The following is a 25891-nucleotide window of genomic DNA, read 5'->3' as shown; positions in this document are numbered from 1 at the left end:
CTCAGGATAGCTCTAAAAAGCCAACACAGCTTGGCAAGAGTTGTACTCCAAAATAGACAAGAGATAGATCTCCTGATCCCTGAACAAGGAGGGACTTGAGCCATCTTGGATGAGATATGTTTTTTTCTGGGTAAATACCTCCAGCTAAAGTTTAAGGAAGTCTCACAGTCCTCACGAAAAACAAAACATTCAGATCCTACAGGAGCTCAAAGAATGAGCTGGAGAGTTCTCAGTGTGGCTCTAATCTCTCTTTGTGGATCCTTCTTCTGGCAATGGAGGATTTGGAGCTAGCTAATGCCCCTACTAATCCCTATTATCACAATATTGATGCTGCTTATGATTGCTCCATGTATTATCAATTGTGTAACACATTTTTTGTCTCTGCCCAGGTCAATAAGCTACAACATGCAGTGCCAGTTCAACAAGGATATATAAAACTACACCCGACCATGGGAAATATCATTCACCCTTAGATGGACACCACTATAAGGACTCTGAGGCTTGAGATTAGCAAGAGGGGGAGGCCCAATATCCCTCACTATCCCAGTTTAGCAGGAAGTAGCCAGAAAGACCTCGATGGAGCCCTCTATTCCTAAAGAATTGCACCTCCCATCTCTTGAGGGAGGAATTTTAGGCAGTTAGAATAGGAAAAAGGGAGTCCAAAAAATAGCAGTGGCTAAAAGACAAAGAAAAAGCCTGCAAAAATAGAACAAAGGACAGTCTGAGTAAGAACCTCAGGTGAAGCAAACAGCCCTCCTGGCTAGCCCAATCTTCTGTTCACTTCTTTTGGATCGGCCCACCCTCACGCTTCAAGGATGTTTTTTCCTTTGCTTGCCAAATGAAACTGAGCTGTATCACCAAGCTGTAACACTGGTCTGTCCATTGCTTCAAATTTTTGCTGTGGCGAGACAGAACCGAGGAAATTACATACTCCCCTGACACTCCTAAATGGAACACTTACCAATAGTCTCTCCATCATCCCAAAACAGAGATCCTTGTGCCATCTGATTATCATCTGCAGCAACAATGAGCTTCATGTAATTCTGCCGGCTGTAAAAAGAATATAATTTTATGAACGTTTAAAGAGTATCGAGTGTTTTATTGTATGTGTCCAAAGAACACAAATAAGGATATCAATTAAGGAGAATACAAATTGTTCTAGGAAAAGAAAATAAAAGGATTTTCCTGGCTTCCTTGCTGGTTCAGATAGTGAAGAATCTGCCTGTAATGCAGAAGATCTAGGTTCAATCCCTGGCCTGCAAAGATCCTCTGAAAAAGGGAATGGCTACCTACTCCAATATCCTTGCCAGAAGCATTCCATGGAGAGAGGAGTCTGGTGGGATATAGTCCATGGAATCACAGACAGTTAGACACAACTGAGTGACTAACAAGAATGGAAAGTATATAAACCACAAAATCCTTCATATTTAATAGAAAATATCATGCATATCTTTGATATCAAGGATTCACCTACTATAGAAAATCAGAAGTGACCTCATTTATAATTGAAACCATGTTAAGGTTATTTATTTATTTACACTTTCTATGATAATTCTATGATTGATCATTAAACATAAAGCTATTTCAGTAGCATGTTTTAATCCTTATGACATAAATTATCCTCATATTTCCATATATAAATAACTTAATTATCATTGACAGCTGTTAATAAGAATGTGAAGAGTAGCTATTAGAAAATTGCAAATCCTGTCTTTGGATTGAGCAATACTTACCATCTTCTGCTGATAATATGCTTATTTCTGAATTAAATATCTGCTTCCATTCTCAGTATACTAATCACTTGGTTTGACAGCCTTATACTGCCATGGAAGGATTAATTATGCTTAGCTATCTGCCTTTTCTGATCACAAATGTTAAAGGCTGTACTGCTATGGAAGTCTCCTAAAATATCCAAAATATCTAGAGTTCAAATCTCCATAGCAAGTTTATATTTTCCAAGTAAAGATTTTAGCAAGTATGTATGTATGTATTTCAGTTCACAGTCACTGAATTGAAAGATAAGTAGATCTTATTAGCAACATGAATATCTGTTTTAACATAATTTCCCAACATACTTAAAATGAGATTAAGAGAAGCTTCACAACTTTCATTCTACCCTGTATAGAATGAAAGTTCAGTTTACCCTTGAACAACATACATCCAAGTAACCACAGTTCCTCTGCACCCACAGATTCACCCAATCATGGACTGAGTAGTACTGTACTATTTACTATTGAAAAATATCCACATATAAGTGGACTCATGTAATTCAAACCCATGTTGTTCAAAGGTTAACTGTATACCTAAATATCTTATTTACTTTACTCATCTACACACACACACACACACACACACACACACACACAGAATGGCCTCTCTAGTCCTCTTTAATAACATAAAGATTCTTCAAGGCAAAACTTATAACTGGTCTCCTTCATGAGACTCTTACTTCTCAGGTGCAATCATTTTTCTCCTCTTTAATGATATCAATATAAAGTATTGGAGGAGTACTGGAGCAGGGCATGGCAACCCACTCCAGTATTCTTGCCTGAGAATCCCCATGGGCAGAGGAGCCTAGCCAGCTACAGTTCATGAAGTTGCAAAGAGTCAGACATAACTGAGCGACTATCCACAGCACAAGATAAGGTGTTGATAGAGATGGGTCTGGATGGCTTTGCTGTTGCTGCTGCTAAGCAGCTTCAGTCGTGTCTGACTCTGTGCGACCCCATAGACAGCAGCCCACCAGGCTCCCCCGTCCTTGGGATTCTCCAGGCAAGAACACTGGAGTGGATTGCCATTTCCTTCTCCAATGCATGAAAGTGAAAAGTGAAAGTGAAGTCGCTCAGTCGTGTCCGACTCTTAGCGACCCCATGAACTGTAGCCTTCCAGGCTCCTCATAACCTATTCATGCCAGCTGGGGCTGTCAGCACATGGATCACCATGAGAGGAGGTACAGCAGGAGATGAGAAGAGAAACAGAACTGAGTCCTCTAGAATCTGAATATCTAAGCCAGGAGTTTAACAGTGGAAATAGATTCTGTGATTGGTATCAGAAATTCATTCTTACATCAGTCATAGGAGACAGAATGGACCCACAACCCCTGGTAGATATGACACATCGTTGAACAAGAGGGAGATGTCACATAAGCAATCTTAGAAGATGTTCAGTTATAAATGGTATGGATAGAAAATCTGAACTACCTTTCATTGTAAAATGGGACAAGATTGATAAAAACAGATCTGGTTCTTCTATGGACAACAGAGGACTTAGCAGTTTGAAAGAGTAGTGATATTGTCAATAGATATCTACTTTCATAAACTAATGTGAATCAGGGAATGTGTCATAGTACTGATGGAGGAAGAAAAGGGGGACTGGAAAAGACAGAAGGAAAGAGAAGTCTTCTGAGCATTGTTTTCTTAAAGTTCATAGAAAAGTTCATTTTAAAAATATACTTTGGAAAAGAAGAAGTAAAACTCTCACTGTTTGCAGATGACATGATCCTCTACATAGAAAACCCTAAAGACTCCACCAGAAAATTACTAGAGCTAATCAATGAATATAGTAAAGTTGCAGGATATAAAATCAACACCCAGAAATCCCTTGCATTCCTATACACTAATAATGAGAAAGTACAAAAAGAAATTAAGGAAAGGAAGCAATTCCATTCACCATTGCAACGAAAAGAATAAAATACTTAGGAATATATCTACCTAAAGAAAATAAAGACCTATATATAGAAAACTATAAAATACTGATGAATGAAATCAAAGAGGACACTAATAGATGTACATGGATTGGAAGAAACAATATAGTGAAAATGAGTACTCTATCCAAAGCAATCTACAGATTCAATGCAATCCCTATCAAGCTACCAGCAGTATTTTTCACAGACCTAGAACAAATAATTTCAAGATTTGTATGGAAATACAAAAAACCTTGAATAGCCAAAGCAATCTTGAGAAAGAAGGATGGAACTGGAGGAATCAACTTGCCTGACTTCAGGCTCTACTACAAAGCCACAGTCATCAAGACAGTATGGTACTGGCACAAAGACAGAAATATAAATCAATGGAACAAAATAGAAAACCCAGAGATAAATCCACACACCTATGGACACCTTATCTTTGACAAAGGAGGCAAGAATATACAATGGAGTAAAGACAATCTCTTTAACAAGTGGTGCTGGGAAAACTGGTCAACCACTTGTAAAAGAATGAAACTAGATCACTTTCTAACACCACACACAAGAATAAACTCAAAATGGATTAAAGATCTAAGTGTAAGACCAGAAACTATAAAACTCCTAGAGGAGAACATAGGCAAAATACTCTCCAACATAAATCACAGCAGGATCCTTTATGATCCACCTCCCAATATACTGGAAATAAAAGCAAAAATAAACAAATGGGATCTAATTAAAATTAAAAGCTTCTGCACAACAAAGGAAACTATAAGCAAGGTGAAAAGACAGCCTTCTGAATGGGAGAAAATAATAACAAGTGAAGAAACTGACAAACAACTAATCTCAAAAATATATAAGCAACTTATGCAGCTCAATTCCAGAAAAATAAACGACCCAATCAAAAAATGGGCCAAAGAACTAAATAGACATTTCTCCAAAGAAGACATACAGATGGCTAACAAACACATGGAAAGATGCTCAACATCACTCATTATCAGAGAAATGCAAATCAAGACCACAATGAGGTACCACTTCACACCAGTCAGAATGGCTGCAATCCAAAAGTCTGCAAGCAATAAATGCTGGAGAGGGTGTGGAGAAAAGGGAACCCTCTTACACTGTTGGTGGGAATGCAAACTAGTACAGCCACTATGGAAAACAGTGTGGAGATTCCTTAAAAAACTGGAAATAGAGCTGCCTTATGACCCAGCAATCCCACTGCTGGGCATACACACCGAGGAAACCAGAATTGAAAGAGACACATGTACCCCAATGTTCATTGCAGCACTGTTTATAACAGCCGGGACATGGAAACAACCTAGATGTCCATCAGCAGATGAATGGATAAGAAAGCTGTGGTACATATACACAATGGAGTATTACTCAGCTATTAAAAAGAATACATTTGAATCAGTTTTAATGAAGTGGATGAAACTGGAGCTGATTATACAGAGTGAAGTAAGCCAGAAAGAAAAACACCAATACAGTATACTAACACATATATAAGGAATTTAGAAAGAAGGTAATGATAACCCTGTATGTGAGACAGCAAAAGAGACACAGATGTATAGAACAGACTTTTGGACTCTGTGGGAGAGGGAGAGGCTGAGATGATTTGCAAGAATGGCACTGAAACATGTATACTATCATGTAAGAAATGAATCATCAGTCTATGTTCGATGCAGGATATAGGGTGCTTGGGGCTGGTGCATGCGGATGATCCAGAGAGACAATATGGGGTGGGAGGTGGGAGGGGGGTTCAGGATTGGGAACTCATGTACACCCGTGGTGGATTCATGTCAATGTATGACAAAACAAATACAGTATTGTAAAGTAAAATAAAGCAAAAATAAAAATTAAAAAAAAAAATAAAAAAAATAAAAATATACTTTAATGAATAAAATAATACTTCTTTCCACATATCAGACTCAGAAAAAATAATGAGTCTTAGGTGAGGTAGCCATTTAAAATACAAAAACTTTGCATGTTATCAATACCTTTGCATGTTTATACAGAAGACATTAAATTTCAGTTGTTGTTTTGGTCTGTGAAACATTTCTATCATGTGGGAAATCAATTTTCCATGAGTCAAGTTTCTACATTATTTAAGCACTGACAATTTTTCTCCCTTCAAAGCAAATAATGGTAATTTACTCAAAGTCTACTATAAAAGGTTGAGTTTCCCAAAACTTGGCATTTCTTCATTGTGACACAAACCTCCTGCATGGACAGTATCCACCTGGGTCACTTGATGTCACTCACCCACATGGGACTTGGGGGTCAAGTGACACTGAAGTAAACATGAAGCTCATATTTCTTGCTATGCCATGAGTAAGACCTTTGTCTCAGACACAGTAGTCATGAAACTGTGGCAGGCTAACCTGTAAGGTTGGAAGTAGGATAAAATCTCAGAACTTTCCTGGTTCTTGACAATTCTAGCATTATGTAACTGAAAATCTAATCTGAGTTCTGTAAACACTTTGTTTTTGTTGCTGTTGATCAGTTGCTAAATCGTGTCCAACTCTTTACAACCGTAGCTGACAGGTTCCTCTGTCCTCCACTATCTCCCTGGTGTTGCTCAATTTCATGTCCATTTAGTTGGTGATACTCTCTAATCATCTTATCCTCTGCTGCCCTCTTCTCCATTTGTCTTCAATCTTTCCCAGCATCAGGGTCTTTTCTAATAAGTAAGCTCTTTGCATGCATGACCAAAATGGGGCTTCAGCAACAGTCCTTCCAATGAATATTCAGGCTCGATTTCCTTTAGAACTAACTGGTTTGATCGACTTGCAGTTCAAGGGACTCGCAAGACTTACACTTCACTTACCTGTAAAATGTGTTGTTAGCAGGCTCTTGACATGGTAGGATGTAACCACCACGGACATGTAGGTTGATTTCATATAAAGGAGCTGCAAATGTATGAAATGTTTCTCTGACACCAATATCTTTGCCCTGGAAATGAGACAGTTGCAAGAAAGAACAAAAGCAATATGAGAATCATCAGCAACACTGGTACTTGAGGGGGTACATTTATAGAATCAAATAATATAATTTTTAATTTAAAAAATAATAAAACCACACACATTTATTCAGGAAGTTATGTTGGTTAAATGATAAACCAGTTTATTCCTTAGGTTATTTATAGCTTTGAAATTAACTTACCACTATTTTTTGTAGTATGCACATGCAGAAAATACATGGGTGCTTGATGGGTCACAAAAGTTATTCCTGACTTGTCACATATATTATTCTTGGAAGGAATGAATTACTTTTAGCAATATTCTTGCATACTTAATAAAAGGTAATGACATTTTCATGCACAATGTACAATTTTGACATTTATTTAGTAAAATAAACCCATGACTATATAACAATCTATGGCACAATAAATTAACTCTCTCACTGGTTGTTAATTAGCAAGAAACATCTTATTCTTTTTAAGTGGAAAGGAAAACAAGTATGTCATTAATAAAAATGCTATAATCAATTAGTTACTCATTTCTATTTTGTCAATTCCCCAAAATTTCTTAATTACTTACTGTATGGTAATCAAACCACCGAGCATTAGGGACATAGCCTTCTACAGTGTCAACGTACTGGAATTTAAAAATATAGTCATTAAAAACATATAAACCAAAGAATATTCTTTTGTGAACAAAAATATTAAATGGGACTTACAGGTTCCAATACAGGGGTAACCATAAATGCTGGACCCCACAGAAACTGTTTGAATATATCCCAGGTTGATTTTTCATTTAAAAACCTGGACAAAATATATACAAAGTTAAATCAAATAAATTTATCTCTTTGAAATACAATAAAATAATTATTAAAAACATATTTTGAAGTATGGACTTTTGTGGATAGAAATGCAAATCAAACTATAAAAGATCAAAAACAATTTCATCATTTGGAATTCAATATGTGAAAGTCACTCAGTCATGTCCAACTCTTTGTGACCCAATGGACTATACAGTCCATGGAATTCTCCAGGCCAGAATACTGGAGTACGTAGCTGTTCCCTTCTCCAGGGGATCTTCCCAACTCAGGGATTGAACCCAGGTCTCTGGCATTGCAGGCAGATTCTTTACAAGCTGAGCCACCAGGGAAGCCCCAAAATTCAATACACAGTGGTGCAATATTTTATGAGTAAATCTAGAGCATGACTAAACCTTCTGACAAAATGCAGAGTTGCAATGGACATGTAAGACCGACTGAGTGAGAAATCTCCTTTGAAGTGAACTTCAGTTCAGTCAGTTCAGTTCAGTCGCTCAGTCATGTCCAACTCTGCGATCCCATGAATCGCAGCATACCAGGCTTCCCTGTCCATCACCAATACATAGGTTCAAATATTAGCTTTGCCAAATAGAAGATCAAAAAACAGGAAGCAAAGATACAAACACTCTGGAAGAAAAGTGTGAGACTATGAAAGTGCTGCACTCAATATGCCAGCAAATTTGGAAAACTCAGCAGTGGCCACAGGACTGGAAAAGGTCAATTTTCATTCTAATCCCAAAGAAAGGCAATGTCAAAGAAAGTTCAAACTACCACACAATTGCACTCATCTCAACACTAGTAATGTAATACCTAAAATTCTCCAAGCCAGGCTTCAGCAATATGTGAACTGTGAACTTCCAGATGCTCAAGCTGGTTTTAGAAAAGGCAGAGGAACCAGAGGTCAAATTGCCAACATCCACTGGATCATCGAAAAAGCAAGAAAGTTACAGAAAAACATCTATTTCTGCTTTATTGACTCTGTCAAAGCCTTGGACTGTGTGGATCGCAATACTGTGGAAAATTCTGAAAGAGATGGGACTACAAGACCACCTAACATACCTCTTGAGTAACCTGTTTGCAGGTTAGGAAGCAACAGTTAGAACTGTATATGGAACAACAGACTAGTTGTTCCAGTCCAAATAGGAAAAGGAGTATGTCAAGGCTGTATATTGTCACCCTGCTTTTTTAACTTCTATGCAGAGTACATCATGAAAACCCTGGGCTGGAGGAAGCACAAGCTGGAATCATTATTGCTGGGAGAAATATCAATAACCTCAGATATTGAGATGACACCACCATTATGGCAGAAAGTGAAAAGGAAGTGAAAAGCTTCTTGATGAAAGTGAAAGAGGAGAGTGAAAAAGTTGGCCTAAAGCTCAATATTCGGAAAACGAAGATCATGGCGTCTGGTCCCATCACTTCTATTTCCCCATCACTGGGAAATAGATGGGGAAACAGTGGAAACAGTGTCAGACTTTATTTTTCTGGGCTCCAAAATCACTGCAGATGGTGACTGCAGCCAAGAAATTAAAAGACGCTTACTTTTTGGGAGGAAAGTTACGACCAACCTAGATAGCATATTGAAAAGCAGAGACATTACTTTGCCAACAAAGGTCCATCTACTCAAGGCTATGGTTTTTCCAATGGCCATGTATGAATGTTAGAGTTGGACTGTGAAGAAAGAAAGACTGTGAATGCCAAAGAATAGATGCTTAGGAACTGTGTTGTTGGAGAAGACTCTTGAGAGTTCCTTGGACTGCAAGCAGATCCAACCAGTCAATCCTAAAGGAGATCTGTCCTGGGTGCTCATTGGAAGGACTGATGCTAAAGCTGAAACTAGTACTTTGGCCACCTCATGGAAGAGTGGACTCATTGGAAAAGACTCTGATGCTGGGGGGGATTGGGGACAGGAGGAGAAGGCGAGGACAGAGGATGAAATAGCTGGATGACATCACTGACTTGATGGACATGAATCTGAGTGAACTCCAGGAGTTGGTGATGTACAGGGAGACCTGGCCTGCTGTGAATCATGGGGTCGCCAAGATTAGGTCATGACTGTGTGACTAAACTGAACTGAACTGCTTAATTTGAGTAAATATTCTCTGTGTATTGTTTTTACTGGTTTATGAATAGTGAAATCTAACAAATCACCGCATTCAATTATTCTGATAATATAGGGCACACAAGAAGTTAAGTATATCATGGTTATTATTTTTTTTTTTGGTTTGTATACATGTTTGTTTTTTACTTTGTGTAACATCCATAAGAAATGTATTTGAACTAAAAACAGAACATGCTAACATTTTTGCAACTATATTCATAGAATTGAATTTCAAGATTTGGTCATATATCAGTTTGAGATTTAAAGAGTAAATCCAAAACAATTTTCTACAAAGAATGGGAGAGTTAGGATGGTCTTCCTCAGTCAGGCATTTGTATGTGGTACATTAACTGAATTGCAGTAAACTTCAGTTAAATAAATTATAATATAGAGATAATATTACTTATTTGCAAGAATTCTCAAAAATACACACTGTAATAAGGTCTATAAGTAATCTAAAACAATATTGGTATGTAGTAGTTATTTCTAAAACATTACTTTTTAAAAACTGGTTAATGTACTTCATTTTTAATGGCATATATTAGACTGCTTTTTAGCAGATTTCCTCATGTAAATGCTTATTAATCCAAAATGTACACTAAAACAACAACAAAAAATGTTTTAGTTTAAAATATTTTATATTGAAGTGAAAGTAGATTGGAAAGTGAAAGTCAAGGTCGCTCAGTCATGCTGACTGTTTGCGATCCCATGGACTACACACTCCATGGAATTCCCCAGTCCAGAATACTGAAGTGGATAGCCATTCCCTTGTCCAGGGGATCTTCCCAGCCCAGGGATTAAATCCAGTCTCCCACATTGCAGGCGGATTCTTTACCAGCTGAGTCACCAGGGAAAGCCCATTTTATATTGATAATTGAATAAAACAAAGAATAGCTTATTTCTTTGTGATAGGAAAAAGAATGTGAACTTACTCATGCAAAAGGGGTCGGATAACAGTGCCACCATGAGCATGAATTTCATGCATCTGTGTATAGAAGTAGGGCAATAAAGTGTATCTAATATTAAGAATGTCCCTTGACATTGTAGAAAAAGTTTTATTCCAGGAAGCAGGATCTTGTCTCTGAAACAAAGCAAAATAAAATATAAGCTCTTGTTCTTGGTTAAATCATAGTTTTCAAATACATATTTGAAGGATAAAAACTATGGAATAATTTAAATCACCATCATATGCTATATACGTTCTTCACAAAATTCTTCTGGAGTAATATTTCTATCTCATATGATGGAAAGACAGAGCATAATATTAACACTCTAATAAGAAAGTGCAAATTAAGCTCATACATGATTTCATGTAGGTGAACCTACTTAAAGAGCAGTTCATATTTGAATAGGTGATAAATACCCTTGTCAAGTATGGTGATACTCACTATAGGATGAAAAATCTAGGGGAGAAACAGAATGCTATACAAAAGTGGATTGAAATAAAGAGACATGCAAAGTCCATCACAGTAACCCTGCACACTGTGATCTCATGAGAAATGAATAAACTATGGTACTGAAGAAATAATAGTATAGGAAGAGGAGAGGATCAAATTAATATTGCATAACAAAAAAGAACATGCCCACCAAATCTGCTCTGGAATCACTCTCCAGGTAAAAAGCCTAAAATTGATCCTGGAAAGTTAAAAACTTCTAAATAATGTTATTGTGGGCTTCCCTCGTGGCTCAGTGGTAAAGAATCTGCCTGCCAATGCAGAAGACTCAAGAGAGGCTGGTTCAGTCCCTGGGTCAGGAGGATCCCCTGGAGGAGGAAATGGCAACCCGCTTGAGTATTCTCAAGGGAAATTGCCTGGTGGGCTATAGTCCATGGGGTTGCACAATCCATGCATGCACTCAAACAATGTTATTGCACTTACTGGTTAAAAAATAATAGGGAAATTGATTACTATCTTACATTCTACTTTATATCAAGGGAACAAATAAGACTGCCGCATGACTCCAGGGGACAACACTTTCAGTGTTTTTTGTGATTATCAGCAGGAACAGAGTTTTTAAGAGTGGTATCCTATCTATGAAGATTCCAATTTTCCTAGATTCCAGTAGTAAAAACGTTTGAATGGTGACCAATTGTTAAATTGGTACATGTAGAATTGGAATAGGCAAAACGTTGAAAGTACAATCATCCAATAACTATTAAGCTCTGTCTTCTCCTACTGTTACCAGTTTCCAAGTCAAGTTAGAAGAGGCAAAGACCATATATGTTGCATACTGACTTTGTTGACATTATTTCAGTTTTTACATGCTGAAAATAAGCATTTAATCCTAAATCATAAATTCTTAAATTCAATTATACTACCTCCTAAACTTGAGACGTCTGTTCTTCACATTTCATTCAGAAATACTTCATCAGTCTTTCCCTCTCCAATTTCATAGTCTTCAAAACTCCAGCCACATTCCCACCTTGTGGTCTTTCACTTGTTCCCCTGACTTGAAATTCATCCCCATATGTTTAAATTTGTTTGTTTCCCCAACTCAAGTCTCTGCTCTAATGCTAATGTCACTTTACCCAAGAAGACTTCCCTGAGCATCCCCTCTAAAACAGAACCCAAATAACTCTTTATAATTTTAGCTTACCCAAGTTTTCCCTCATATGACTTATCTGGACTTGCTGTTCTATATACATATTTTATATATGTGTGTGTATATATATATATATATATATATATATATATATAAATTGTCTATTTACATATTTATTGTCTATATACATATTATATATATAAATTGTATATTATCTCTATCCTTTGGATATATATTATATAAATCATATAGTGCAGGGACTTTGTAAATTATTAAATAATAGATTTTCAATGAATTCCTCTTGAATGAAAGAAAAATTAAAGAATTATTAAAGAATCCTTGTTTAGGATTTTATTCATTCAAGCCTCAATCTCCTAATAATACAGCTTTCTGAATTGCATTATTGACAAAATGTTCTCCTGCTAAAATATTCCTATCTTATCAACTTCTCTATTGCCCAACATATTACAAATTATTACAAAGAATTACAAATTCTCCCAAAATGTGGCCCCATACTGCCTTTAATCTTGTATATATTTTCATTTTGTAATACAAATTTTTCTTTCTATTCTGACTAAAATTTCCCAGAGGTGACATGAAGAATTCACAACACATGATGAATTCTGCCATTCAGTTATTATGGCTAGAGTGCATCCTTAAAAGACCAGCTCCATCTACAATTCTTCCATGAGAATATTAAAAGATAATTTATCTTTTTTATTATTAAAAGATAATTTATCTTTTTTTCTGTAATTTTTCACTGAAAATGAATATCACAAAATATAACAGTTAGATACTGTCTTCAATTGTTTATACTTTTCTATGAGCTGTGTGCTGTCACTTCAATCGTGCCCAGCTCTTTGCAACCCTATGGAACATATAGCCCTCCAGGTTCCTCTGTCCATGGGATTCTTCATGCAAGAATACTGGAGTGGGTTGCCATCCTCCTCCAGGGGATCTTCCAGCCCAAGGACTGAACCTACGTTTCCTATGTCTCCTGAACTTGCAAGCAAGTTCTTTACCACTAATGCCACCAACCACCTCACTCAAAAAGTTCTTCCAGTTTAGTAAAGTATATATAAAGTATATAGTGCCACCACATATAAATTTGTTCTCATGATTCCCTTTTCCTTTTATTTCTTCTCAATTCATCTTTAAAATGTTTTCTGTTTAAATTTGCCCATTTCACACATTGATACTAGTATTCTAAGTGACTTTTTCTAATTATTTAGTTTGAAGTCAATTTTTTTTTCATTGTTCTGTCCAGGTTTGTAAGGATTTCGAGAAGCAGTTTTTGCCTTGGCTTCTCCAAATTTATATAGACCAGCAGTACATATGCCGGCCAACCAAGTCTTAAACCCCAAAGTATAAAGATAACCCAAATCAGGAAATTCTTAAACTGATGGGCTCAGATGCCCTCAGTAAATGTAGAGATTCAAAGCATTCATCTGGAAATCAGCCAGGAAGGGTGAATTCTAGTCAAAGATGCTTAAGGTTAGTGGGACAAAGGAATGAGAGTAAATGCAGTAATTACATACTCTAGTAAATGCACTGTTGTGATTTCTTGCATATGGATAAAATGCTCCAAGTTGCATCCAGCGGGCACAGAGCTGATATTCTGAATTGTTGAAGAAACCACAGATATCTGCTCCAGTCTAAAATACAGTGATATTTAATGAACGTTAATAGTATGTTTTTTAATATTCACAAGTGATGAAGATAAGAGGAATAGAGCTACTTACATATGACATTCCAAAGAGACTAAATTCCATCATACCTAAAAATTATAAAAGAAAATTGCAGAAATCAATATTTTGATATTTGCTTTTTTCTTTTTTTTAATTTTAATTTTTTTTTACTTTATTTTAATTTACAATACTGTATTGGTTTTGCCATACATTGACATGAATCCACCACGAGTGTACATGAGTTCCCAAACATGAAACACCCCTCCCACCTCCCATCCCATATCATCTCTCTGGATCATTCCCATGCACCAGCCCCAAGCATCCTGTATCCAGCATCAAACATAGACTGGCTATTCGTTTCTTACATGATAGTATACATGTTTCAATGCCATTCTCCCAAATCATTCCACCCTCTCCCTCTCCCTCAGAGTCCAAAAGTCCACTCTACACATCTGCGTCTCTTTTGCTGTCTCACATATAGGGTCATCATTACCATCTTTCTAAATTCCATATATATGTGTTAGTATACTGTATTGGTGTTTTTCTTTCTGGCTTACTTCACTTTGTATAATCGGCTCCAGTTTCATCCATCTCATTAGAACTGATTCAAATGTATTCTTTTTAATGGTTGAGTAATACTCCATTGTGTATGTGTACCACAGCTTTCTTATCCATTCATCTGCTGATGGACATCTAGGTTCTTTCCATGTCCTGGCTATTATAAACAGTGCTGCGATGAAAACATTGGGGTACACGTGTCTCTTTCAATTCTGGTTTCCTTGGTGTGTATGCCCAGCAGTGGAATTGCTGGGTCACAAGGCAGCTCTATTTCCAGTTTTTTAAGGAATCTCCACACTGTTTTCCATAGTGGCTGTACTAGTTTGCATTCCCACCAACAGTGTAAGAGGGTTCCCTTTTCTCCACATCCTCTCCAGCATTTATTGCTTGCAGACTTTTGGATTGCAGCCATTCTGACTGGTGTGAAGTGGTATCTCATTGTGGTCTTGATTTGCATTTCTCTGATAATGAGTGATGCTGAGCATCTTTCCATGTGTTTGTTAGCCATCTGTATGTCTTCTTTGGAGAAATGACTATTTAGTTCTTTGGCCCATTTTTTAATTGGGTCGTTTATTTTTCTGGAATTGAGCTGCATAAGTTGCTTGTATATTTTCTATTTATTTTTTCTAATACTGACCTCTAATTCAATAAAACAGCTTTTCAGATTATTAATACACTTTTTATTTTTTCTTCCTATAAAATGTACGTATTTTTTTACTTTATGGTATTAATGACATTTATAAAAATAAGACTCCTTGACTCTTTCAAGATGACACATTTAGATCACAAGGCTGTTATGAACAAATTGTAGTATAAGAACGTGTTAATGGCTTCCTTGGTTTTATTATTAAAATAAAAGGCTGTTTCTGTAATTATCTAGCCATAGATCTTATCATTTGAAACAAACTGAATTACCCTTATTAGATAAAATCCCTTGAGGAGTGATTATTTTCATGAAATAGAATGTATGTGAATTTCCAGCTCTTCTTTTAAAGGAATATTTCTAAACATTGATTAAGTGTTTTCCTTGATCCTAATATAAATATAAAGAATTTTTAAGTCTATATCTGAAACTGAAAAATAATCCCTTTAACAAAATAATATTTTATTTACTCTTTATCCAAATATAGTCAGAAAACTTTCAAAATTTGTTTGAGATGTTTCATACTTTAGCGTCTACAAGATATTCTTATTCCCTAGACTCTAGAATTTCTATCCATTTCTTTTCTTAGTTCTATATGTTATCTTTCTCAGTTTCTGCCCTTTCGCAAAAGGAAACTGAGACCAAAAGGGACAAAATTATTTTCTCAAAATAAGCTAAATCCTGCTCTCTGGCCCATTGCTTTTTCATTATGTTATTTGTCAGAGAACATGGTGCCAAAAGCATATTCAAAGGACTTATAAAGTATATGAACTAGCAACAGTGAATAGCTAATACAAACTTCAAAAGAATAATGAGAAAGATGGTGACTCTCACATACCAATGATAGATTTTTCCAAATTGTCCCATGTTGCATAGTTGTCTCCAAGCCAGTGTCCTGACCATCGTCCAGCAGAAGGATATGTGGAACGAGAAATAATAATTCCTCTTTTGCCAGTTGCCTTTTGCAATGCACTAATATAGATGGAGAGGAACTATGAGTTCTTATAATATATGAGATATTTTCTTCATATATTTCTACATAGGACCACTTCCTTAAACAAAAAAGTATTTTATTTATGTTGTCTATGCTGTCTCTTGCTTTAGCTATCCTTTACAAGTGAGTCTTCTCTCATTATACTATAAAATCCTCACAAACATGTAAAACATCTTTTTCCCTTACAACATTTAGCAGAGCAACATGCCTAAGTGGCCCTTTTGCTATTTGACCAGTGAATATAAGCCAACTATTGATATTATCGACTCAACTAATTATATTGTGAGGTTTTGAATGAACTTATTTCATCCTACTTAAACATGTTCTCTTAATAAAGTTTAGGCCCTATTAATGCTTCAACTCTTCTTATTTATAACTTGTTAACAATTAATCTCCGTATCACTCTGCAGAGAATCTTTGCTATAATACTCCCTGTTTTAGAGGGTAGTTTAAAGACAGAAAGGCTTCGCTAGGTCTTAAAAAAATAATAATAAAAATAGTTATTCTATTTTAAGGATAGAATCTGTCTAAAGACAGATCTCAAGAGAATGGTTTTTAAAATTGGATCATATATTTTTCTTTTCCATTCTTTTCAGCCTTTGAAGAACAAGTTTATTGACTTTATTATTTATTTAAAACATATGCTAGTGTTAAGAATAATGCAATATGTTATCAGTATCTGTCTCTTATAAATGTACCAAAAATTAAAAAATTCACTATTGAATGTTATAAAAATAATTGTTTTTATTTTATTATTCAAAATAAATTGTATATGAATAGGGACTATAGAACCATATTGGAAAAATATTTCAAATTCTTAATTAGGCAGATTTGTAACCTACAGGCATGTTATCAACTCTATGTAATCATTTCCTTGTTAAAGATGGATAACAGTGTTTGTACTGATTTCTTTATACATAAAACTTCTTCAATGAGACCTTGAGACTCTGGAGGTTTAAGGAATGCCTTAATCTTCTTTGTACTCCTTATACCTAATATAGTGCTTGGCATATAATTAATTTTTGAATTAATGAATATCTCAAACTTACAGGAAACTGAGAATTATTGAAACTGAAATAATGAAACTAAAAATGGTACAGTCTGAATAACTTGAAGAAAAATATTATGCTTTTCATTCTTTCAGTTTTTTCCAATGTTAAAAAGTCTTACTGTTCATCATTTGTTTAAATGTAATTTATTTATAGCATCCTTTTACATTTGCAAGATCTTTAAATCTATAATGACTATCTCTATAATATCTGAGAGTTCAACAATTTTATTCTTATATAACTGAAAAAATTAAATAGTAAAAAAGTATTTAAAAGATATAAAAAGTCTATGGCTATGCATAAATTGAGTTATTTAACTCAGCATTTAAAACTTATTAATCTTTTAATTTAAACAACAAATATGATTAAAGTTTTACTGAAAGATTTTATGTACAAGAATAAAATTAACATTAAACGGATATTCTTTGGAAAACTGTACCAATATCTTCCTCATAATGCTATTTAAGAACTGAAAATGGATTTTAACATCCCCAAATAACTTATAACATATCATATAACAACATATCAACTATCTAGAGATTTACCTAATTTTTCCCTGAGTTTATTTATAAAATTTTAATAGCTGTGGTAAGATAAAACTGGTTCATTTAGATGTACTAAACATTGCACAGTGTGTCAGGAACCATGCTAAATTCTGTAATGTGCTCCAGAAACTCAATTTATTGTCCTTTTTGAAAAAAAATTTTTTTTTTTCATTTCCCTTAAAGTACATATTTTCTTCTCAAGTTATATAAGTTTTGCTAATGGGTTCACCAGTCACCTCTCAATATTTTTGTTATTCTTAATATCTATAGTATTATGGTAAAGTGAGGTTAAGGAAGGATAATTGTGCCCCATAGTATGTTTCAGTAGGGTTAACTGAAGAAGCATTTGTCTTAATAAAAAAGCATTATTCTTAAGAAATACATCTACTAGTTTTTCTGAATGCCCTTGCATTGGGATTTTGTGAACAAATCTATAGTCAATCATTCATGTAATAATATCTTAGATAATTCACTGATTCTAGGTTGAAAAGTGTTTGGTCCTGGAAATAAGATGTGTGTTTCACTAAATGAGGAAATATTACCCATACCCTTTACTGCAAAATGCTTTTCGTTCTTTAATCAACTTTAGTCATCTACTAGAGTACTGGTTTTCAATCCCAGATGCTCATTACAACCACCTAGGTAATTTTAAAAAATTCAGATTCTTAGCCTGCAATTCAGATTAATTAAAATCAGAATTTATATAGTACAAAAATTTCTAATTTTGTACTATATTTAAAATAGATGACCAACAAAGGCCTACTGTATAGAACAGGGAACTCTACTTAATATTCTATGTTAACATAAATGGGAAAATAATTTGAAAAGGAATATATATACATATATATATGTATATATATACAAAAGTACATATACATATATGTATATATATATGTACATATACATATATATATGTATAACTGAATCACTTTGCCATACGCCTACAAATAACACAACATTGTTAATAAACTACACTCCAATATAAAATAAAATTTAAAAAATATACAGTGGATTACAATGTGTAGTTAAGAGCCAATGATCTAGAGTTGCACTGTGTAGTATGGTGACCATAAGCCACATGGTATTGTTTAATTTAAATTTTTGAAAATTAAATAAAATTTAAAATTATTTTTATGAGTTACACTAGCCATATTGTTCAACAATCATATATGGCTGGTAGCTACCATACTGAACAATCCAGAATTATAAAACATTTCTATCATTGCACAAAAATCTGTTGCACAATGTTAACAAAGACTTTTATTTAAAGAATAGACTATGTTCCATCATTATTAGCCTCATATAAGAATTTGTTTAATAGAGCTATTAGTGGGCTTTCCAGATGTTATCGTGATAAAAAATCCACCTGCCAGTTCAAGAGACATGGGTTCAATCCCTGGGTTGGGAAGACGCCCTGGAATAGAAAATGGCAACCCACTCCAGTATTCTTGCCTGGAAAATTCCATGGATAGACGAGCCTGGCAGGCTACAGTCCATGGGGTCACAAAGAATCAAACATGACTGAGCACGTGTATGAGTATTAAAGTTTGAGAAGCTCAAAGTCAATTACATAGTTTCATATTTGCTAATAATGGATTTAAATAGCAGATTTAGCCTAGCATTTATGCTTTAATTAATGACATCAAACTATATATTGTTTACACATATTCATTAAAAATTATTCTTTGAGCTCTTACTATTCCTGAGGCATTGTGCTACTATGAGCTGAGTACCTGCTTGGGAACAAAATATAATAATTCAGGGTCCTTTGGGAATAGGATGAAAATTTAAAATAAATATACAGACAGAGAGAGAGAAAAAACTATTCCAAGTGCTTTGAATGATCAAGTAAGGTAAGATCAGCAGCGAAGGACTCAAAGTAAATCTAACAAATAATAGAAAGGATGATTATGAAAATTGCTTACTCATAAGTAGGTTTCAGCTGTGACCATCCATATAGATTGTGAACATCATAATGCAAAACAGATGATCCATCACTAAGAATCTGCTCTGTTTCCATACACATGGTTCTGAAATGTAATCCATCAGTTCTTTTTGTGAGTTCTGGGGAGAATCAATGAAAAAACATTAATATGTTATAAAGCCATCTGTATTGAAATCTGTAACCTGTACTCATAAGCTATTTTGGTAAAATATTAATCTCTGTTTGAAAAGAACACTTTTTAACCAATTGTGCACTTTGTTTATGCTAATTTTAAATTAAAAACTGGTCTGCAATTGTGAGTGATTCCAATTACAATTGTGACCAGAAAATATGTGCAAAATTTTACTCTATTTAGTAACAAAAATGTTAATAATTAATATGAATTCATAAAATCATGAAAAATGTACTCCTTAAAATCTACTATATTTTATGCATTTAGATAAGAAATATTGATTCAATAGATTTTTTTTAAAAAGATTCCATTTGCTAACATAAAGCCCGGGATAAAGAGCCAAGCAAATGCTACAACAGCACTATTTCTCAATCAAATTTTTTCTCAGTTTCAGATTAAAATTATCAGAGCTTTGCCATAACTTTAGATGTTAACCATTTATGCAGTTTACTGCCTATGTAGGAGTATGTGGATGAATGCCAAAAGACTGTTCTTTTCTCTCCTAGGTCAGGACAACCAAGGAAGTGCTGTTAGCATTCTTTCACTTTTTCCCTAGTAAAGAAAAACTTGGAAAAAAAAAAAAAAACCTTTATAAAAGATTTAAAGATTTTTATTCAAACAATATTGAGGATTCTCAAATCTGGGATGATTCATAAGAAAATCAAAGTAATCAAATTTAGAAATGTATTCATATAGGTAAATCATGTTTCTTGACCTTTTCTTTTTTTTTTCTCAAAGTAATGTTAGATGATCTAGATGATATTGGTAATGAGCTGAGGTGTGGTCCAGTGTGCAAATGGGTAGTGAGAACTGGGAATGTGAATCCTATTCTCTAGATCATAAAGTATATAAACCTGATAAATCAATGATAATAACATGATAACATCAAAGGTATAACAGCAATATTGTACCTGGGAAATAAGGTGGATAATTTAGCTCTGTATTTCTGCATTGATTAGTAGTTGTTCCATTTACAAAACTTGATGGTTCATTCATATCCTTAAAGAGAGAAAGAAAAGTAAACAAAAAACAAATTTAGAGCATATCTTCTTAAAAGAACTAATTCAGAAACTCAATAAATTGAAATAGCATATCCAAATAACAACACTTTTTTAAAAAGAAAAAATATAAGACAATCTCAACAATACTGAAGAATTTAGTTTAGCTCAATATTTCTTAACATTTTACAGTTCATGTCTCCTTTTTTAAAATATAAAATATCCTATTTTTCTGTGTAGATAAAACCTACATGTAAAAGTGAATTGTTTTCTGTGTTTCTAGACATAAAACTAAATTATAATAGTGTATATCCCCCCATTTTTTTCCCTCCACTTCTGCCCTGAAACTTTGTATAATTTTTATTTTTGAACAATGGCTTGTGGTTTTTAAAACTGCAAGATATAGCTTACAAATACAGAAAACTTCAAAAAGTCTTTATTGAATACACATTTTAGAATCTTAGTAGCCACATATAAAAAGACCATCATATAAATATATAAATTAGTTGACAGTTAAAGGTGAGGAGGAAATGGCAACCCACTCCACTAATCTTGCCTGGAGAATCCCACGGACAGAGGAGCATGGTGGGTTATAGTCCATGGGGTCGTGAAGATTTGGACACAACAGAAGAAACTAACAAACACATTTAAAGGTGATTCCTTTAGCATAAAAAGGTTATTTTTTCTCCAACAATATATAATTCTTGGGGATTATTTAGTAAAATCCCTTATAGCGCACAACTTTATAAATAAAATAAAACTGTATTTCTGTTAATTTAAAAAATACATACACTTTTATATCCTCAAGCGTTGTACATAATATCACCTCTATAATTTTTTTAATTAAAAAAGTAAGTAAATTAATGCAGACATAAGGGGACTTCCCTGGTGGCTCAGACGGTAAAGCGTCTGTCTACAATGCAGGAGACCTGGATTAGATTCCTGGGTTGGGAAGATCCCCTGGAGAAGGAAATGGCAATCCACTCCAGGACAACTGCCTGGAAAATCCCATGGACAGAGGAGCCTGGCAGGCTACAGCCCATGGGGTCGCAAAGAGTCGGACACGACTGAGCGACTTCACTTTCTTCACTGAAAAATCAACAGATAAATTCACCTACAAAAATCTAGAGAAGTATTATGCAAAATCTCCTGTATTAAATGTTTGCTTGTGATATAGTAAATTCATTTTATGTTTTCTCAAAATTTTATTACTAAAACTCTTATATCAACACTTTAATGTTACACATAAAATTAGAATAGTATTTAAAGGATGATTTTGTTACATCTGTAAGAGACTATAACTTCTTAAGACTGACAGTTGAGTGTGAGATTTATTCCTACATTGAATGAAAATAAAATAAATATTTATAAGCACTTATAAATCATTAAAGAGACTACTTTGGTTTCTTAGCAAAGTTGAAATTCAATTTTAATATTCAGGAAAAAGCAGCCAAATACTTAAATTGAATTGTTCAAACTGCATTTTATCAGTTTTTTGCATAAGAAAGTTCTACAGAAAAAAATGAGTGAGATATTTTCATAAAGAATACTTTGCTAAGATTATATAGAATTTAGTATAATTTTTGCATAATCAGTACACAATAAATAACTTAAAATATAAATTTCTTAAAGTTTACTTACAATCCACAATCCATCAAACTTCATCTGGTTATTATAAAAATCTATAATTTCTCTTGCCCACCACTCTGCTGTAGAATTCCTGAAGAAATCTGGAAAAGCTGCATGAGCTCTGGAAGCCTGTAAAAACAAAAATTAGACCAACATGTAGAAAGTCATAAGAGAAACCTTATATTTCAGTAAGACATTTATCTATCAGATTCACAAGTTGTCAACAAGTGATAGTAAAGACAACTTGATCTCAACTCTCATGAAATAATATCCATGATCTTCCTCCAACAACCAAGTCTATGTGTGTCCTTAAATCTAAATGGAGTTTCTCATTGACAGCATATATATAACTTACAAACTGTTAGCTAGACTAAGAAAAAAGAGAAAGTTAAATAAAATCAGATATGGAAGATGAGAATTACAACTGATGTCACAGAAATAGAAAGGATGGTAAGAGGCCATGATAAATAATAATACAACAGATTGGATAACCTAGAAGAAATGGACACATTCCTAGTTTTACACAAACAATATCTGATGAGTAGATATACAAGCATCCTCAACCAAACTATTAGCAAAACACATTCAACAACACATCAAAAGGCTCATACACCATGAATAAGTGGAATTTTTCCCTGTGAGGCAAGGATTATATTACACACAAAAATCAATTACTGTGATACAGCATATCAACAGAATAAATGATAAAAATCACATGGTCATATCAATAACAGTGCTTCCCCAGTGGCTCAGTGGGTAAAGTATCCGCCTGTAATGCAGGAGCCACAGGAGACGCAGGTTTGATCCCTGGGTCAGGAAGATCTCCTGGAAAAAGAAGTGACAACTCATTCCAGTATTCTTGAAAAATTCCAAGGACAGAGGAGCGTGGTGGGCTATGGTCCAAAGGGTCCCAGAGTCAGACACGACTGAATGACTAAGCATAAGCATATCAACAAACAATGCAGAAAATGTATTTGATAAAATTCAACACTGTTTCATGATAAAAATAAAAAACAAAAAACTCTCAACAAACTAGGAATAGAAAGAAATTACCTTAACATGATGAAGACTATATATTAAATCCCGATAGCTAATATCATACTCTTTAGGAAACACCTTGAATATTTCCTTAATCATAATAATCTTGAGTAAGTAGAAAAAAGCTGATGGCATTAGGTTTCCTAATTTCAAGATATAGCTACAGTAGTGAAAAGCACGGTCTTGGCATAAAAATAAACATATAGGCCAATGGCACAGTTAAAGAGCCCAGAAATCATCCACACATGTATAGTTAACTGATCTTTGACAAGAGTGAAAGAGTATGCAGTGAGGAAAGTATAGTCTCTTTAGCAAATGGTGCTGGAGAAACTGGATATTCACATGCAGAACAGTGAAATCTCTAATTATTAAATCTAAGTGCTGAATTTCTTTTAGTTCTATAATTAATCAATATGAAACTCACATTAACAGCTTCATCTTCAGTTAAACTTTCACCTATTGTCACATTAGGCAAATCTGGCCAAACCTACAAAAAGAGAAGAAATGAGAAACCAGCTCAAAATAAATTCAGTGTGGTATGACTTTTATAAATAAAGTATAAGAAAGTTTTATAAGCAAATAATAAAAAAAAAATTCCCTTCAATTATTTGCTTAGTTTGTGTTTTGGCATATGTATCATTTGCAAACTCTTTCCATTTTCCATATTAATCTTCTCTTTAATATGACAAATAAAAAAATCCAACCTTGGTGTAGGTAGTGATTTTGGAAACAAGGCATGCAACCAAATTGTCTAGTCAACAATTAATTTGAATCACATACACCAAATTTAATTTAATGTGATATATTAAAATTATTTCTACACTTACTCCAGGATAAAAAAAAATTTGAAAAACAAAAACATATATTTTTATATGAAAGGAATTGAATATCTGAGTTGGATGAGGCCACACTGAGGCAAATAATCCTCTTGGTTTTCACAGTAGTACTAAAATCCTTCTCTCCACCATATTCCTAACCCAGTCACTGCCTCTTAGCCTACCAGTGTTTCTTCTATTCCAATCACAAACACAAAACAGGACTCAAATTCAATCATGCCAAAAGCTCTGGGATTTAAATTTATGTTGTAGAAAGTAGAATCTGCAGAAGGGTAATTACATATAAGAGATTAGCTGCTGATAGAGAATAGTGCTTAAAAGGTAATAAAATGAGAAAATGTACAAAAATATAGAATTAGAAGAAACTAGGAGGGAAATAATCCCTTTTAATAATCAATATTCTATACTTTTATGTTTCTTAAAACATTGTGATTTTTCACCTTTTACTGCAGAATTTTTTCTATTTAACTTTCATCTTTTTATTTTGAAATACTTTCACACTTATAGAAAAGTCACAAACAATATACCTAGTGTTTTTCTGTACCCTTCACCATGCTTCTCTTAATAGTAATATATTTATAACCATTGGCCATGTTCGAATTTCACCACTTTTATCACTAACGTTAATATTTTTGGTCTAAGATCCAAATAGACTTGCACATTGCATTTAATTACATCTCCCACTATGGAAATTATTTTCATTCTAACTGTGACTAGTGGATTTTTTTCTTTATTCTTTAAAAAATGTATTCTATATTAGAGTATAGTTGATTAACAATATTGTATTAGTTCAGGTATACAGTAATTATGTTATACATATACATGTATCTATTGTTTCTGAAATTCTTTTCCCATTTATGCTTTTACAGAGTATTGAGCATCTTTATTCTTTATGTATAAGCCAAAGGAGGATGTTTTCTACAAGGTATTAATATACTCAGATCTGAATATTATTGTCTAAATGAAATACAACAAACTATTTTCCCTGTTCAGGTAAGGAATATAACTATAGCTTTTACAATTATACAAGATGTTTTAAAGAGAATTACAAATATTAAATAACTTTTGTAGTATAGAATAATGAATGACCATCTTATTAGTGGAAATTTTATAATAAAACACAAAGGTACCAATAAATACAATAAAAAACACATTAAAGATGAAACAAGTAGTATTTGGACATATGATGTATGAATTCTTTCTGTTTCTAATAGTTTGGATTGAACTGATGGAGTGTCTATTGATGGTGACTTCAGCCATGAAATTAAAAGACACTTACTCCTTGGAAGGAAAGTTATGACCAACCTAGATAGCATATTCAAAAGCAGAGACATTTCTTTGCCAGCAAAGGTCGGTCTAGTCAAGGGCTATGGTTTTTTCAGTGCTCTTGTATGGATGTGAGAGTTGGACTGTGAAGAAAGCTGAGCACCAAAGAATAGATGCTTTTGAACTGTGGTGTTGGAGAAGACTCTTGAGAGTCCCTTGGACTGCAAGGAGATCCAACCAGTCCATTCTAAAGGAGATCGATTCTGGGTGTTCTTTGGAAGGAATGATGCTAAAGCTGAAACTCCAGTACTTTGGCCACCTCACGTGAAGAGTTAACTCATTGGACAAGACCCTGATGCTGGGAGGGATTGGGGGCAGGGGGAGAAGGGAACGACAGAGGATGAGATGGCTGGATGGCATCACTGACTC

The 25891-nt window shown here is 34.2% G+C and overlaps 1 protein-coding gene across 1 annotated transcript in view; it reads right to left on the bottom strand.

Annotated features, from left to right (window-relative positions):
- SI (sucrase-isomaltase) overlaps window positions 1–25891 on the bottom strand; it is a 112739-nt gene that overhangs the window by 13144 nt on the left and 73704 nt on the right. Inside the window, exons 33-44 of the mRNA XM_068964118.1 lie at window positions 23785–23847; window positions 22335–22451; window positions 20607–20694; window positions 19504–19642; window positions 15829–15962; window positions 13844–13878; window positions 13640–13756; window positions 10493–10641; window positions 7361–7445; window positions 7222–7278; window positions 6510–6634; window positions 962–1050 (exon numbers count right to left, since the gene is read on the bottom strand). Of these exons, the coding sequence (XP_068820219.1) occupies window positions 962–1050; window positions 6510–6634; window positions 7222–7278; window positions 7361–7445; window positions 10493–10641; window positions 13640–13756; window positions 13844–13878; window positions 15829–15962; window positions 19504–19642; window positions 20607–20694; window positions 22335–22451; window positions 23785–23847 (1198 nt within the window). The remainder of the gene's footprint in view (window positions 1–961; window positions 1051–6509; window positions 6635–7221; window positions 7279–7360; window positions 7446–10492; window positions 10642–13639; window positions 13757–13843; window positions 13879–15828; window positions 15963–19503; window positions 19643–20606; window positions 20695–22334; window positions 22452–23784; window positions 23848–25891) is intronic.

This window comes from Capricornis sumatraensis, chromosome 1, assembly GCF_032405125.1.
Source record: "Capricornis sumatraensis isolate serow.1 chromosome 1, serow.2, whole genome shotgun sequence".
Taxonomy (NCBI): domain Eukaryota; kingdom Metazoa; phylum Chordata; class Mammalia; order Artiodactyla; family Bovidae; genus Capricornis; species Capricornis sumatraensis.
The sequence above is the reverse complement of the archived record's forward strand: the minus strand, read 5'-3'. Positions and strand labels throughout refer to the sequence as shown.